Source organism: Anser cygnoides, chromosome 5, assembly GCF_040182565.1.
Source record: "Anser cygnoides isolate HZ-2024a breed goose chromosome 5, Taihu_goose_T2T_genome, whole genome shotgun sequence".
Lineage (NCBI taxonomy): Eukaryota > Metazoa > Chordata > Aves > Anseriformes > Anatidae > Anser > Anser cygnoides.
The window spans coordinates 42347957-42362138 of NC_089877.1; the positions used below are offsets into that span (position 1 = coordinate 42347957).

At 60.1% G+C, this 14182-nt stretch overlaps 1 protein-coding gene across 2 annotated transcripts in view; it reads right to left on the reverse strand.

Annotated features, from left to right (window-relative positions):
* Positions 1-297: 297 nt before the first annotated feature.
* LTBP2 (latent transforming growth factor beta binding protein 2) overlaps positions 298-14182 on the reverse strand; it is a 64816-nt gene continuing 50931 nt past the window's right edge. For both annotated transcript variants that reach the window (XM_066998109.1, XM_066998108.1), the window contains exons 18-35: positions 13925-14044; positions 12904-13023; positions 12611-12733; positions 12273-12398; positions 10315-10437; positions 9879-10004; positions 9658-9780; positions 9309-9440; positions 8210-8335; positions 7248-7391; positions 6869-7060; positions 6671-6751; positions 5957-6085; positions 5601-5741; positions 5273-5440; positions 4500-4775; positions 4111-4260; positions 298-1213 (exon numbers count right to left, since the gene is read on the reverse strand). In XM_066998109.1, coding sequence (XP_066854210.1) covers positions 1047-1213; positions 4111-4260; positions 4500-4775; positions 5273-5440; positions 5601-5741; positions 5957-6085; positions 6671-6751; positions 6869-7060; positions 7248-7391; positions 8210-8335; positions 9309-9440; positions 9658-9780; positions 9879-10004; positions 10315-10437; positions 12273-12398; positions 12611-12733; positions 12904-13023; positions 13925-14044 — 2567 coding nt within the window. In that variant the 3' untranslated portion in view covers positions 298-1046. The remainder of the gene's footprint in view (positions 1214-4110; positions 4261-4499; positions 4776-5272; positions 5441-5600; positions 5742-5956; positions 6086-6670; positions 6752-6868; positions 7061-7247; positions 7392-8209; positions 8336-9308; positions 9441-9657; positions 9781-9878; positions 10005-10314; positions 10438-12272; positions 12399-12610; positions 12734-12903; positions 13024-13924; positions 14045-14182) is intronic.

Genomic DNA, 14182 nt, shown 5'->3' on the forward strand with positions numbered 1-14182 from the left:
TGCGGTGTGGGGAAAAAGCGTTCCTAACGTGGGATCGGGGGTAGGGAAAGCAGCTAGCTCCCCGAGCTGCTCGAGGGCTCTTGCCAGCTGCAGGAGCGTTAGTGCTTGCCCTGCGAGCTCCTTTGTGTGGGAAGGAGGTGGGTGTGAGCGGCCAAATCCGCGCAGCCCCCGGGGGTTGGAGTTGGCTCCTGCAGCTGGTGCTGGGCTGCGGCAGATAAGCGAGCGTTTGGCCTGGCAAGGCTCTCTGCTCGGCCAGGAGTGAGCTGGTATCCCTTGGCAGAGGGAAGACAAGCACAATTCTGACCCAGCCCCAGTGTCTTGAGCCACAGGGCCCAAAATAAATGTTTTATTTAACAACATGAGAGAAGTTTCCAGCAGACTCGGTTAAAAAAAAAAAAAAAAGTCACCATCAACTTTACAGAAACGAAGCTGGAACCGCCCCCCCCTCCCCGCCCACTCACCCCCAGCCAGCACGGGCACGAAGGCGCAATGCAGGGGTGGGGATGCGCCTGGGACAGCCGTAGGGCGAGCCGGCCGCGGGGTCCCCCAGCCTCTCCACCACGTCGTGAGGCTGGGCAGCAGCTCTGGGGAGCCGGGGCTGTCCTCCCCAAGGCTGGGCCCCGGGGGCAGGACCCGTGGCGCGGGGGAGGCTCGCCGCTAGCTCAGTGCAGCAGTGATGCTCGCCGTGGGGAGGCGAACCCAGTCTCTGCGGGGTGCGGGGAGGAGCTGGGGCTGCGTGGCTGGGGAAGGCGTCCTGCGAGCCCCCGCGGTGCGTGGCACGGTGGTGGGTGCAGGGGGGGGGGCAGGCCGGGGAGGGCTCTGCTGTGGCAGAAGCAGGGGCTGGCGGTGAGGATGGGGGTACAGAGGCTGGGAGCTCAGCCCTGGCGGGCGCAGCCAGGAGAAAGGTGGCAAGGGAGTTGTGCGCTTTGGAGGGGAAGGGGCGAAGGGCTCGGAAGCAGCCACAGCCCCGGGGACCCTTCTCCGCGCCGCCGGGTCCCGGAGCAGCATTGCCGGAGGGGAGCACCCCCACCGCCGCTCCCCTAGAGCTACGCTGCTGCCGGGCTCTGGGCTGTCTGGGGCACGCAGTGGTGGGGCTGGGCCAGGGCCACATAGCCGGGCGAGCAGCGGCAGCGGTAGGAGCCCTCCGTGTTCTCGCAGGTGCCGCCCTGGCACAGGGGCGCGGGGCCGCCCACCTCGTCGCACTCGTTGATGTCTGCAAGGAGGAGAAGGGGGGGGGTGAAGCAGTGGCATGACGTGACCCAGCATCTCCTTGTGCCCCTGCCAGCCCCCTCCGGCTTCTCAGTGTCCCCCAAGCACCTCCAGGCTGCCCACCGTGACCCCCCCAGCTTCCATCACGCTGGGCTGCACCCTACCCATTTGGCTCACCACTTTGATCAGCTCATCTGCAGAGCTCCTGCATGTGACATCCCCAACATTTGGCACCACCAGTAAAGGATGGAGCCCCAACACGGGGCTCCCTGTGCTAAGCAGCCGGTCATCCCCCAGGCAGCACAGCAGCTTCCCACTGACAAGTTGTGCTAGCCCGAGATCTGGGAGAAAGGCCGCCTCCAGCCTTGGAAAATGCCCTTTCCTGGGCTGACAAGGCTGGGGAGGCAGATGATGGTGACCCTGAGAGGCCAGTTATCACCTCCAGGACCAGAACACAAAGGAACCTCGCGCTGCACAAACAAGGGCTTGTTTTATTAACCTGCAAACTGTGCCAAAGTGCTCGTGCAGGAGCCCTGCGGGCAGCCGCGCTGCTGCAGCTCTGCTCAATGCAGCTTTCCTGAAGCTGCGGAGAGGACGGTGGAGGCCTGAGCCCCCTGACCACAAACTCCAGCTTTATCCCCACAGCTCAGCAGGTACTTCGAGACCCAGGGGATGAGAGCGGGGGAGCTGGGAGAGCCGCTCAGTTCGTCCATCCTCCCAAGGGACAGCAGTGCCCCAGCAGTGACAGAGCCCAGGAGCAGGAACAGCTCGGCCACCCCAGAGACCTTGGGTTGGATGGGACTGTCTGACAGGGGGAGGCTGGAAGCAAAACCTGCAGCTGTGGTGTGAGGAAGCGTAAGTCACAGGAGGAACAAGAAATAGAGCAAGGGGGAAATGTGAGACGAAAGTCTGGGGAATAAGGCAACTGAAGCAATGGCTGAGCAGGCACGGGGGAATCGCGCCAACCCCCAGGACCAGACCGTCCGTACGGACGGGATGTGCTCGCTCAGAAGCCCGAGATATTTGGCAGCACAGCCAGGCAGAGCAGCCCCTAGCACAGCGAGTGCTTGTGGCCAGAGACACCCGAAGGCCAGCAGCAGCAGCGAGGTACTAGCAGTGTGCACCGAGCCGTGGGGCTGTCCCACACCGGGCAGGGCTGTGGGACGAGGACGAGCCGCACCCCACAGCCACAGCAGCCCTCCAAAGGCTTGCAGTGTAATGCGGGTACGTGATGGCTCATGCAGGGGAACGGACAGGGAAAAAATAACAGCTCCAGTGTGAAATGAGTGCTGGCGAGGCGAGGACAGAAAAAGCAACAAGAAAAGGCTCCATAAATACATTAGCAGGAAACAATGGGGAATGTAGGCCTGGTCCTTATCGGAGGAGGAAACAAAAGCCAGACAATGCCGAGCTGGCTGGCGCGGCTGCCACGGGCTTTGTTCCAGCCATCAGAAAAATGCTCGTTGTGACCAGAGCCAGTGCGGACGTTTCAAGTATGTAAAAGAGGGGGCAGGAGCACGGGGCAGGCTGTGGGAGGGAAAGGCAATACCGTGGTGGAGGAGCTCAACAATTAGTTAGGTAAAGCTGTCACAACCGTATTGCTAAAGGTCTGCCGCAACTCATCCTCAAATACGTAGTGCTCCTGCACTGGGAAGTCAGCAGTTCCCTCTGAGGGAGAGGATAAAGGAAGTCTAAGGGACCTGAGGAAGGGGAAATTTGGTGACTAGCTCCGAGGACGGAGAGGGGGGAATCCAGAATTAAAGACTACTCACCCCCATCCACTTAAACAGAGCAGGTTTCTGAGTGATTAGGTCATTGCCCTCCTCCCCCCAGAGGATATCGGGGTAGTTAAATAGTTGGTGCAGATCTGTTAAGGCCTGATTATGTCAAGCCAATCTGTTTCCCTTCACTGACCTGATAACTGGTTGTCCGATAAGGGAGGAACGGTGGATATAACATGTCTTGGCCAGGGTAAGGATTTCAACACGCTCTCACATGACACGCTCAACCAGACCAAGAAAATATGGGCAAGACGAAAGTGTGGCAATTGCACAATGGGTCACCAAGCTGCACCCAAAAGATAATTAGCAACAGTTGGCTGCTAAAATAAAAGCCATTTAAAATGTATCCTGACCCCTGCTCCATTCAATTCAACCAGCGTGGACAAAGGAAAACTCCCCGTGCTCACAAAACCTGTGCATGATCTCAGGCTGCACGTGCTCTGGGGCTTCAGGCTCCCTCTGGTCCAGCAGAGAAGCCCTTTGGAGAAGTCAAAGTTCACCAAAGACGAGTGTAAAGCCCTGCAGCCCAGGAAAGGGAAACCGTGCACAACTGCAGAAGTGGGAGCAATAGGTTAGGCAGCTGCTCTGCCCTGTGGGGAAGCAGAGGCCACAGGCTCCGTGTGCAGTTGCACAACCGTGTTGTGCAGTAAGGGTGGTGGGAGCTGGAGTAAGTGCCCTGCCCAAGGAAAGAGAGGGACTTCTTCTGGTCTGTTGGGTGCCTCGGGCTGGCCTGGGGAGCTGCGCTGTGGAAAGGATGGAGACACGCTGTGGGGATGTAGAGATGATGAGAGAAGCTTTAGAGACCTTGGCTTGTAGGACAGGGTGGATTTAGAGGAAAGCAAGCAGAAGTACAGCAGCAGCTGACGAGGCACAGGGGTGTTACCCGAAGAAGGCAGTGAGCAGCTGCTCCCCCTGTTCCCTGATGCCCCGAGGTGCCCTGATGTTGGCAGAGCAGAGGCAGGCTGCAATGCCGGGGTGACTTTCCCAGCTCCAAGGCCACGAAGCACCCGCCGGAGCGGGGAAGCCTCCAACAACCGTCCCAGCCAGCACCAGCAGAGAGCGGCAGCAGATAAGGGATGCCGGGGCCGCCCCAGCTGGAGCAGGACGGGGAGCCACTCACCCACGCAGGCCATGCGGGTCATGTCCAGCTGGAAGCCGTCGAAGCAGTCGCAGGTGTAGCCCTCTGGGACGCGTACGCAGCGCCCGTTCTCGCAGCCGTTGAGGATGCCACACTCCTCAGCCTGCAGTCCCTCGAAGCCCTCGTACAGACCTGGAGGGTGGCAAGGGGATGTCAGAGCAGGGTGACCGCCCGACCGGCCAGAGGGGACATCAGGCACGTGGTGGGATGGTGGAGGTGGGGCCGGGACAAACTGAGAGCAGCCAGGAGCAGAGCTGGGGGGAGAGCTTGCGGCAATCCTGGAGCATCCCTGCTGGGCTGGGAGCTGCCAGGCAGCCCCTGTGGACATGGGCTGGACCAGAAGGCAGCTCTCCATGTCTCCCAGTACTCACCAGTTTGGCTGGGCAGGTAGCGGGGCGGGGGCCGCCCCGGGCCGTGGTGGAAAGGGCTGCCGCGAAACTCGCTGCTGGGTTCCCTCCGAGGGAAGCCCGCATCGGGGTTGCCGTATTCGGATTCCAGGTAGTTGTAGTAGGGGCCCATGTCTGGGCTGGTAAGGCCATAGTGAGGGTCTTCCAAGCCCGGTCCGTACTCATACCTAGGTCTTTCTCGGACCTCAGCCCCTCTGTCACTGTCTTCACTGGCCCCACTACACAGGAAAGCAAAATCAGCTGCAAAGAGTGAGAGAAAAGCAAGGTCAGAGCTCAGGAGAGGTGGGGCATGGCTGCAGAGGGTGCTTCCACACCAGGCCAGGAAAGCCTCAGTGGAGCTGCAGCTCCATATTTTGCTGCTGGGAGACTGTCTTGAAGGAGACCAGCTCCTGTCTGGGGCCAGCAAGTCCTTGAGCAGTGAGAACCCAAATCCCCAGTGTGCTCCCATCCCGGTCTGGGAACCTCTCCTCTCACAAGGGTGATCAGGGCCGGTCCTTGTGAGACCTGAAGGGAGCAGCATGATGCACGGAGCAACTCTCCCCTCAGACACCTTTGACCTTTTCAAACCAGTTTGCAGGTACGTCCTGCCCCACTGGTGTAGCTCAGCCCTGGAGAGGAAGGGCAGCCCGCTCATTTGGGCTCGTTTTGGCAATGAGGTTTGCTACAAGCGGAGCCCTGGCTGCAGCTATGTCCCCCTGGCTCTGCCAGGGGATGCTTGCCCGTGCTGCCCCGCTCACCAGAGGACCTGTGGGGGCAGAGCGCGCAGTTCTGGCCCCAGGCTTCGCCGAGGCGGCAGCAGCACTCGGTGTAGGTGGTCTGCTCGCCGTGCAGCAGGTCTTGGCAGATGTAGTCAGAGACAGTCTGCCAGCAGACGTCCAGGTGGATTTCATACTCCTCCAGGGCATCTGCGAGCGACATGAGCAAAGGATGCTGTGGAAATCGTCTAGCAGAGTGCCACTCCCTTGCTCTGGGTGGACAACCACACGCCCCGGCTCCATTCCCTCCCGCACCCTCTCGGGGTGACCCCGCTGCGGGTGGGATGGGTGAAGGGGTGCTGGGGCTCACCTGCCCTGCCGGAGAGGTTCACACAGCGGTTGCCAGTGGCATCCAGCACGAGCGGGAGGCTGCAGAAGCAGTGATAGGAGCCGTCCGTGTTCAGACACTCACCGTTGATGCAGTACACTTCGTTCTGGCACTCGTCCTGATCTGCCCATGTGCAAGGACAGAGCGGTCTCAGGCTGGCAGGCAGGGGCAGCGGAGTCCATTCCCTGCCAAAACGCTGCCTGCCACCTCTCCCATCCCCAGGAAGGTCACAGGGAGCCCCTTGGCCAGACCCGGCCCTGCAGGGACAGCTATGGGCGCAGCAGCTCCTCTGTCCCTCCACACAGTGGTGGCCCCGCTGCTCTTTGAGGCCATCTTACCAATGCACTCGAGCCTGCTGGGGTCGTAGAAATAGCCCGTACGGCAGAAGCACTTGTAGCCCGGCACCGTGTTCAGACACTGTCCGTTGCGGCAGAACTCAGAGCCAAATGTCTCACACTCATCCATGTCTGAGAGAGGGGGGGAAAGAGGAGAGAGCGTGTCACAGGGAGTGCAGCCACATGGCTCCTCGGACTGGGCCACCCTGAGGTCCCCAGAAAAGCCCCCTGCCTCTCCCACCCGCCTCATGCCTGTGAGTGCTCGCAGGCTGAGCAGGAGGAGGGATGATGGGGAGCTCTTTTAGCGGATGCTTTCACAAATAGGACATGGACTTGTGTTTCTGGAAGGTTGAGAACACAAACCCACGGAGATGAAGTGTCAAAGCCTGAGCCAGCTGGCCACTAGAAACACTGATCAGTAACTGGAAGGCTTGTGTCTTACTGGACCCCATCCCTGGTGGGAAATATGCATGGGAGTGTTCCACCGAGAAAGGATCACTGCCAGCAGTGAGGCAGGACTGGAGGAAGAGGCACTTTCCAGCTTGGTGGTACTGATAGTCTGTAATTTCTCCGGCTGGGAGGAAAGCATCCATTTCTCCGAGCAGGATGTCAGCACCCCCCACCACAGCCCCGGGGAGATATTTCTGGGGCTCCATTTCCATGCAGGGCTTGGCACAGTGCCATCCCTCTCCCCAGTGGAAGAAACGATGCTAGTACCTGTGAAGGAGACTTTTCCTGAGAGCAGATCTTCCTGGGGAACATAGCCCTTCCCTAGAGGGCAGATCTCCTGATACTCCACTGGCCAAGGGGCAGATGCCAAGGAGAGATGGGACAAAAGAAAACAGCTCGTTAGTGCAACCAAGCTGGCGGGCAGAGCACTGGCAGTGCCTGGGAGTGGCGGGGCCACCGTCCTACCTGTGCCCGCGATGGGGCAGGGGTAGGTCTCACAGTTGTCGCCCCAGGCTGCCCCCACAGTGCAGCAGCACTCCTGCTTGGTGACGTTCTTGGCCAGGACGCTGTCACACAGGCGGACGTCACTGATGTGGTAGTAGCACTGCTTGCGCTCCGCGCTGTCGGAGGGCTGGGCCGCGTGTCTCTCGGGGCCCTCTGGAAGACAGCAGAGCAGGGATGGGATTCCCACACCCAGGAGGTCCCCGCTTTCAGGCTCCTCGGCTCTCCCCAGAAGTCAGCTCTCCCGTGCCTGCATGGGCACGGCCCTGGCACCCCCGCGACCTCCTCGGCTCTCCCTCACCCCAGCCAGGGCTGCCACGCTCCTGCCCTGCCCGCTTCTCACCCATGGCTGCTCGTGGCTGGCACTGCCCGGCCTCCGTGTCGTACTCCTCGTGGTCGCTGGGGCACAGGCACAGGAAGGATCCCTCCACGTTCTCGCAGAGCGCGGTCCCACACACGGCCACCATCAGCTCACACTCGTTCACATCTGCAGAGCAAGGGCGAGCGATGGGCTCCGGCCCATGGGGTGGGAGGGGAGAGCACGGCTGCAGCATTGGGACATCCTTTGGTGGGGAGCTGGAAGCTGCTAGGGGAGAGCTGGGAGCTCCGTTTGTGCCGTGGCTCAACACAAGGATGGTGAGAGCTTCCTGCCCTGCTCTCGGGGCATTCAGACAGCCTGAACTCCAGCTGCCGTGAGCCATAGCACCACAGGACCAGCCAGGTTTGAAGGAGGTCAAAAATCCATCAGCTGAAGTCTCTAGGCCAACCCCCTGCCCAAAGCAGGGTCACTTATGGGCCAAGCAGGCTGCTCAGGGCTTTGTCTAGTTGGCCTTTGCAAACCTCCAAGGATGGCAACTGCGCAACCATCCTGAGCACCTCTTCCACTACCTGACCGTCCTCATGCCGAAAACACTTTCCCTTGTATTACACCCTGCCTGTTTTCTCCAGGCACCTCTTAAAGTACCTCTTTAGTCCCTTCCATGTCTGCAGCCCCTAAGCAGCTCCATGGCACCCGCACAGAGCAGGCCTCCCTTTTCACTGGGAGCCTTTGCTCCTTCATGGAGCCCTGTCCCTTCACAGCCCCAAGAGTTTGGTGTCCTAAGGGACAGCACAGGAGGGTTTTTGCCCCCAGAGGCTTTTCTGTCTGTGCCTGGGGTTCTCAGTGCATGGATGCTGTCCCTGTCCATGCCCTGGGAGCCACCACATAGCAGGGTCACCACCACACCGGTCTTCAATCTGCTGAAGGCTCTTCCTCACCACCTGGCAGAGTGATGGGAGGGGACAGGGACCCTGCAAGTGACTCACCGACACAGTAGTGCCCGGAGGGCGAGCTCTCGTAGCCGCGGTCGCAGAGGCAGCGGAAGGAGCCGTCCGAGTTCTCACAGAAGCCGTGGCTCCCGCACAGCGTCTCGTTGGCGCATTCATCTATGTCTGCAGCAGCAGGAGTTAGAGCAATTGCCCAGGACCCCAATGTCACCACACACAGCCCCTTCTGCTCTGACCCCACGGCTGGGGATTAGGGCAAGCATCACTTTGATGCGAGGGACTGGATATGGTCGCCCTGCTCACCCCCCTACTGTGAGTGTGTGGGTTAGGGGGACAGGGGCAGGGCAGGAGTGGGAAATGGATGGGAAGATGGGAAGCACAGGATGTGGCTGGTAGAGGGGAGAGGAGGGAAAGTCCCTGCAGTGGTGTAAAGGGGCACAGAACCTACTGACTCATGTCAGTGGTAGATACAAGGGGGCAACTGAAGTGTGTCATACAAGCGCAGAGGGCTGGGGATGAGCATCCCACTCCCCTCCTGCTGCTGCACTGGGCACACTTCCCTGGAGGGGTCAGAGCCCCGAGCCCAGTGCTCCCACAGTGCTGCCACTACCGAGTCCTGGCACAGCCCCGAGCTCAGTAGCTGGCAGCGGCTTCTCCTTGCTGCAGCCTTCTCTGAGCCATGGGGAACCAGGAAAACTGCAGAACCCCCCTCGCACTTCTCCTTTTGCCTGTTTCTGAAGCCTGAGCTCCAAACCCAGATCTGCCCAACACTGGTAGTGGCAGCTTTCCCCTCACCCAGCGCTGCCACGCAGGTGACTGGTGGAGGCAGTCACTCCAGCAAGCACAGCTTACTGGGAGCTGTGGTCCAGCCCCAAGCCTGGGATGGCTGTAACCTGCCCAGGACTCTCCCTGAGCGGAAAGCAGCACAATGCAGTGTCTGTTCCAGATGCCAGGAAGAGAGAAGTCTAGACACAAGCAGGCAGCTCAGCCAAGAAAACAAACTCTCGGCATTATCTGCCTCCCCACTGGCCACATGCTTCCTCCTCCTCCTCCTTCTCCCCCGCGCCCCTGGCAGAGATGTCCCAGAGCCACCCTGTCCCTGCCAGGCAGGGGACAGGGCCACGCAGGCTGTACTCACCGATGCAGTCACCCAGAGGCGTCCAGTGGAATCCGGGCTGGCAGCCCATGATGCAGCGGTAGGAGCCCAGGCTGTTCTGGCACCGCCACGTGCCGCAGATGGCATCCCCGTATTCCTTACACTCATCCACGTCTGCAGGGAGCAGGGCAAAGGGACAGGGACGGTCAAGTGGGGTCCCTGCTTGCTCACGGCTGAGCCTGGGTCAGGCTCAGTTTGCCAGAGACCCCCAGCCCTTGCTGGTCCTCCTTATGAGGCAAGTTTGGGTGCTGGGAGCCAGCACTGCCTCCTCCCTGGCTGCATCCGTCCCCCCACATCCCAGGGGCTGATCTCCCCAATGATGAGCTCTCACCTACGCAGTCGTCAGTCTCCTGGGAGTGTTTGAACCCATTTTCACAGAGACACCTGTAGGAGCCTTCTGTGTTCAGGCACTGGCCTTGCGAGCACCGGGATTTGTCTGCGCATTCGTCCACATCTGCAAAATCAGGCCCAAAACGTCAGGCTGGATCTTGCAGCAGGGGCAGGAGCAAGGGGCAGGACCTGAGGTATGTCCCTCACCACCCACCAACCCACCTTGGCAGCTGACTCCGCCAGCCGTGTTCGAGAAGCCGGGAGCACAAATGCAGAAGTAGGATCCGTGGCTGTTGAGGCACTCGCCGTTGGGGCTGCAGATCTCGCTGTTCAGGCACTCGTTCACATCTGCAGAAGGAGCAGAGTCAGAGCCACCCACCCAGCTCTGGGGGACGTCCTGTTCCTGAGCCACATTCTCCTCTCCACGGGCTCTTACAGGCTGCCCTCACAGGGCTCCTGGCCCCTGGCTTTCTTGCCACGGAGGCAGAGACCTCCCCTATGCTCAGTGACCCTTGCGTTTGGCTACGGCCTTATGGGTGTGCCATGCATGGTGGCATCACCTGCTTTGGCACTGGCATCCTCTCTGCCAAGAAAGAATGGGATCCGTAGGGAAGCTGCGTGCCCCGGACCCAGAAGGCTGCAGGGATGGGGTTCGTACCTTGGCACACGGTGCCGTTGAGGAGCTCGAAGCCAGCTGGGCAGTGACACTCGTAGGAGCCCGGCGTGTTCCTGCACTCTCCCCCCCGGCACTGAACAGCGGGGTCTTCACACTCATCCACGTCTGCCGAGCAGAAGGACACAGCACGGAGTGAGGCCCCAGCTCCTGCCACCACTGGAAGGTCCCCTCCCAGGGCAGCCATCACCCCGCTGTCAGCCTGCAAAGCGGGCTCGGGCTGCCCTCCAGTGCAAGCCGCCGCAGTGAGGTGAGGGCAGGGACTGTTACTGGGGCGTGAGGGGTCAGCACACATCCTTCACCTGCCTGGTGCAGGCAGCGGGAACTGGATCCCAGCCCCGAGCTGAGCACACACACACCGACGCTAACCCTAACGAAAAATAATCCTGGAAAGCATCCCCAGGCAGGTGAGGGACACGGTGCCCAGAGGCTGTGAAGTCTCTCTCCTTGGAGACGTGGTCCAGGGCAGCCTGCTGTAGGTGGCCCTGCTGGCACGGGGGGACCAGATGACCTCCACAAGTCCTTTCTAATCCCAACCATTCCGTGATTCTGTGAACACAGGGGTGCTGCTGAACACAGCACGGTGCTCTAGCCCCAGCAGAGCTCTGTGCCGGGTACCACCACCACCAAGAGGCCAGCGCAGAGCCACGCATGCTGACCAGCCCTCTCTTCAGCTAGCTGCACCACAGCAGGCTTCAGGAAAGTAACCCAGCGCCAGCCGCACATCCTGTGGCTCTGCTTTCCTGCTGGCCAGGCTGGCCTACGATGCCCTTCTCCTGGCAAAGCTGGCCCAGCCTCAGCCAGCCCCATCGCTCAGGACCGCTCCAGTCACCTGTCCCTGTGCCACAAGCTCTGCAGGTGGGGGCGAGGGCAGAAGACAAGTCCCCACACTGAGCCCCAAGGCAGAGGAAAGGACCCTCTTTTCCTCTCTGCAGAGCACCAAGCATGCCCCAGGCATAAAGCAGCGTTGCTCCCTCCCCCCTCCTCAGGGCAGGGTGTCCAGCTGTTTGGTTTCAGAGGGCTGCAAGTAGCGATGCTCTCGAATCCTTTTGGAGATGAACCATAACCTAGTTTATTTATCACAAAACTATCACAAAACCCTTATCGTTTTTCAAATATGAAACCCAGAGCCACAGACAAGGCCACGAGCCAAGGCGGGGAAGAACGTGCCATCCTGCCATTGGGTTAGTGTGACCCAAACAGTATCGAACCCTGATAAGGTGCCCTCGTGACACGGCCAGGGCAAGGTGGCTGAGAAGGGGGTCACGTGGAGGCCTGGGAAAGGGGGAGGGCAGATGGAAGGGGACCAAACCACAGCTCCCCCATTGCACGCAAAAATCATATGGAAAGTGACCTCGTTTCACACTGGGTTTCTCAGGCACTAACACAGAGGAGAAGGGGGGGAGCCTTCTTCGCCTCCCCAAGTGGAGACCCATGCAGGGGAACTCCTGAGAGTCACATCAAAGGTGAGATCTTCCTGGGTGTTTTTCGACAGCTGTGTGCAAGCTGCAGAGCTCCGCAGCTCTCTAGAGAGAAATTCCTCTATTGAGGACCTAAATGCGGGACACGTGCTCCCAGGCACACGACTCTGAACTGAACCACACACAGCCTGTCTCTGCCCATGTATCCAGGGTCCCTTGTATTCCTCTGGCCTTTGTCAGCGTTCCTCAGGTGGCAATTAGTCCAGGAGTTTCATCAGTGAGTCCTTCCCCCATCCCTTTCCCGGGTGAGGGAGATCTCCTTCCTGCTGCCCTGGGTGACATCCACTTGTAGGCCCCCGTGCTATCTGCTGACTGGGGAGCTAAACAGCCGCAGAAGGATCTGGAGGCTAAGGATGTCCCCAGGCCCTCCCAACAACCTAGGCATGGCTATGTCTCTCCCCCTGCTGGGTATTCCTTCCCTCTAGCGCCCGCTCCTCTGTCCCTGGGAAAGGGAATCCTTACCTTCGCACATGCTGCCGTCTCTGGACACGGTGTAGCCAGCATCACAGGCCATGCAGGAGTAGGAGCCCTCGGTGTTGAGGCAGAGTCCGGAGGGACAGGCAGCCCGGGCTGTGCACTCGTCGATGTCTGTGTAAGCACACAAGGGAGAGTGAGGTGGGTGGGAAGAATAAGGAGAAACCACGACCAAGGGCAGCTAAGCTGAGGGAAACAGCCAACATGGGGTCCAGAGAGTCAGGACCTGGCCAGAGCCAAGCACTCAAGAAGAGCCCTGGGAAACCTCGGGCTGGGTGTGTGACGTGTCAGGGGGCTCTGGGTCTGGACCAAGAGCTCCTCGGTACCTTGGCAACTCTTCCCATCAGGTGCCACCTCGTAGCCCCGGTAGCAAGAACATCGGAAGGAGCCATCCAGGTTGACACACTGTCCGTGGGCGCAGGTCCCCTCCACAAGGCACTCATCCACATCTGCGTGACAGGGAAAAGGGCAACATGGCACGGAAGGGTGCTCAGGTCCGTCCCCACCACCCGAGTCACGAGGGCACTGTGCTAGACAAGCGTGCTGCACGTGCCCCTGGCTCTTTTTGAGGTTTGCATGGGGGCGAGGGTGCCTCGCAGGGCCAGCCCGAGGTCCTCACCAATGCATCTCCCGTTCCTGGGCCGGTAGCCATCCGCACAGCTGACACACCTGTAGGAGCCCGGGGTATTCACGCACTTCCCATTGGGGCAAGGGCTGGGATCCACGCACTCGTTGATATCTGCCAGGAAACAAAATCTTTGCAGGCTCCTTCAGGATGTCCCCTGCAGTTGGAGCCTCAGAGTCCCACTCTGAGACAGGGGCGCCCAAGAGGAAGTGAGACAGGTTTGCCAGGGCTTGGGGAATGCTTCTCATAAGCACTAAGGATACTACACCCACACCTGGGGGGCTGACAATCCAGCAGCAAAACTTGCTGCCAGAGGATGTTGCCAGGCCAGGAATGTGCACGGGCACAGAAAGGGATCAGCAAAGCAGGGCTGCTTTGCCATTCGGCTTTCGTAACTACGATTAGGATGCAGCCTCCAGCTCAGGAAGTCCTTAAGGCACGTGCTTCCTGGAGGCTGTGCAGGGGTAGCAGCATTCTGTGCATACCCTGTTTCCCCTATTGTCCCCTAAAATATGCTCCTACTCTCTGTTGGAGACAAGCTACTGAAGGAAAAGGGATCTTTGATCAGGCACAACATGCGTTCACAAGGTCAAGTGCTCTGAAGGGCCCCAGTCATGCCAAGTGAGAGGGATGTCGTTGGGACAGGCGGCCTCAGCCTCTGCAGCCTGCTCTCCCCGCAGACCACTTGCCAGCACAGGGGTCTGGTGACAGAGTCGAGCTGTCACTAAAACATATGGGCATCACCTCCCAGAGAGGGAAGCTGGCACTAGGCTGGCCCCAGTGTGCCAAGGGGGCTGTCCCTGGGGAAGTGGGAGAGGATGTTAGGAGAAATCTCCCCTAGAGCCCAGGAAAGCCTGTCCCTCCTGCAGGGAGAGGAGGGGACAGGCAGCCATCAGGGGAGGCACAGGGCAGACAAACATGGGTGGATCCGTCGTCTGCTCCAGGAGGAACAACCCCTCAGCGAGGAGAGGTATTCAGCTGTGCACAGAGGGAAACAGGCAGCAGCAAGCTTCACCTTCACACTGTCCTCGGGGCCCCATGGCAAAGCCCTCCTTGCACTCGCAGCGGTATGAGCCGGGGGTGTTGACGCATCGCTGTCCTGGGCAGGTAGAGGGCTGTTCACACTCATCTTGATCTGGCAACACAGAAGGAGACAAGTCCTGAAGCCTTCCCCCTCCAGAGCTGGGTGCAGATTTGCTGCTCCACCTGCTGAAGTCTGCCCATCCCAGGACCACCCCCCACCACCGTGAAGCAGTGGTCAGTGTAGGCACGT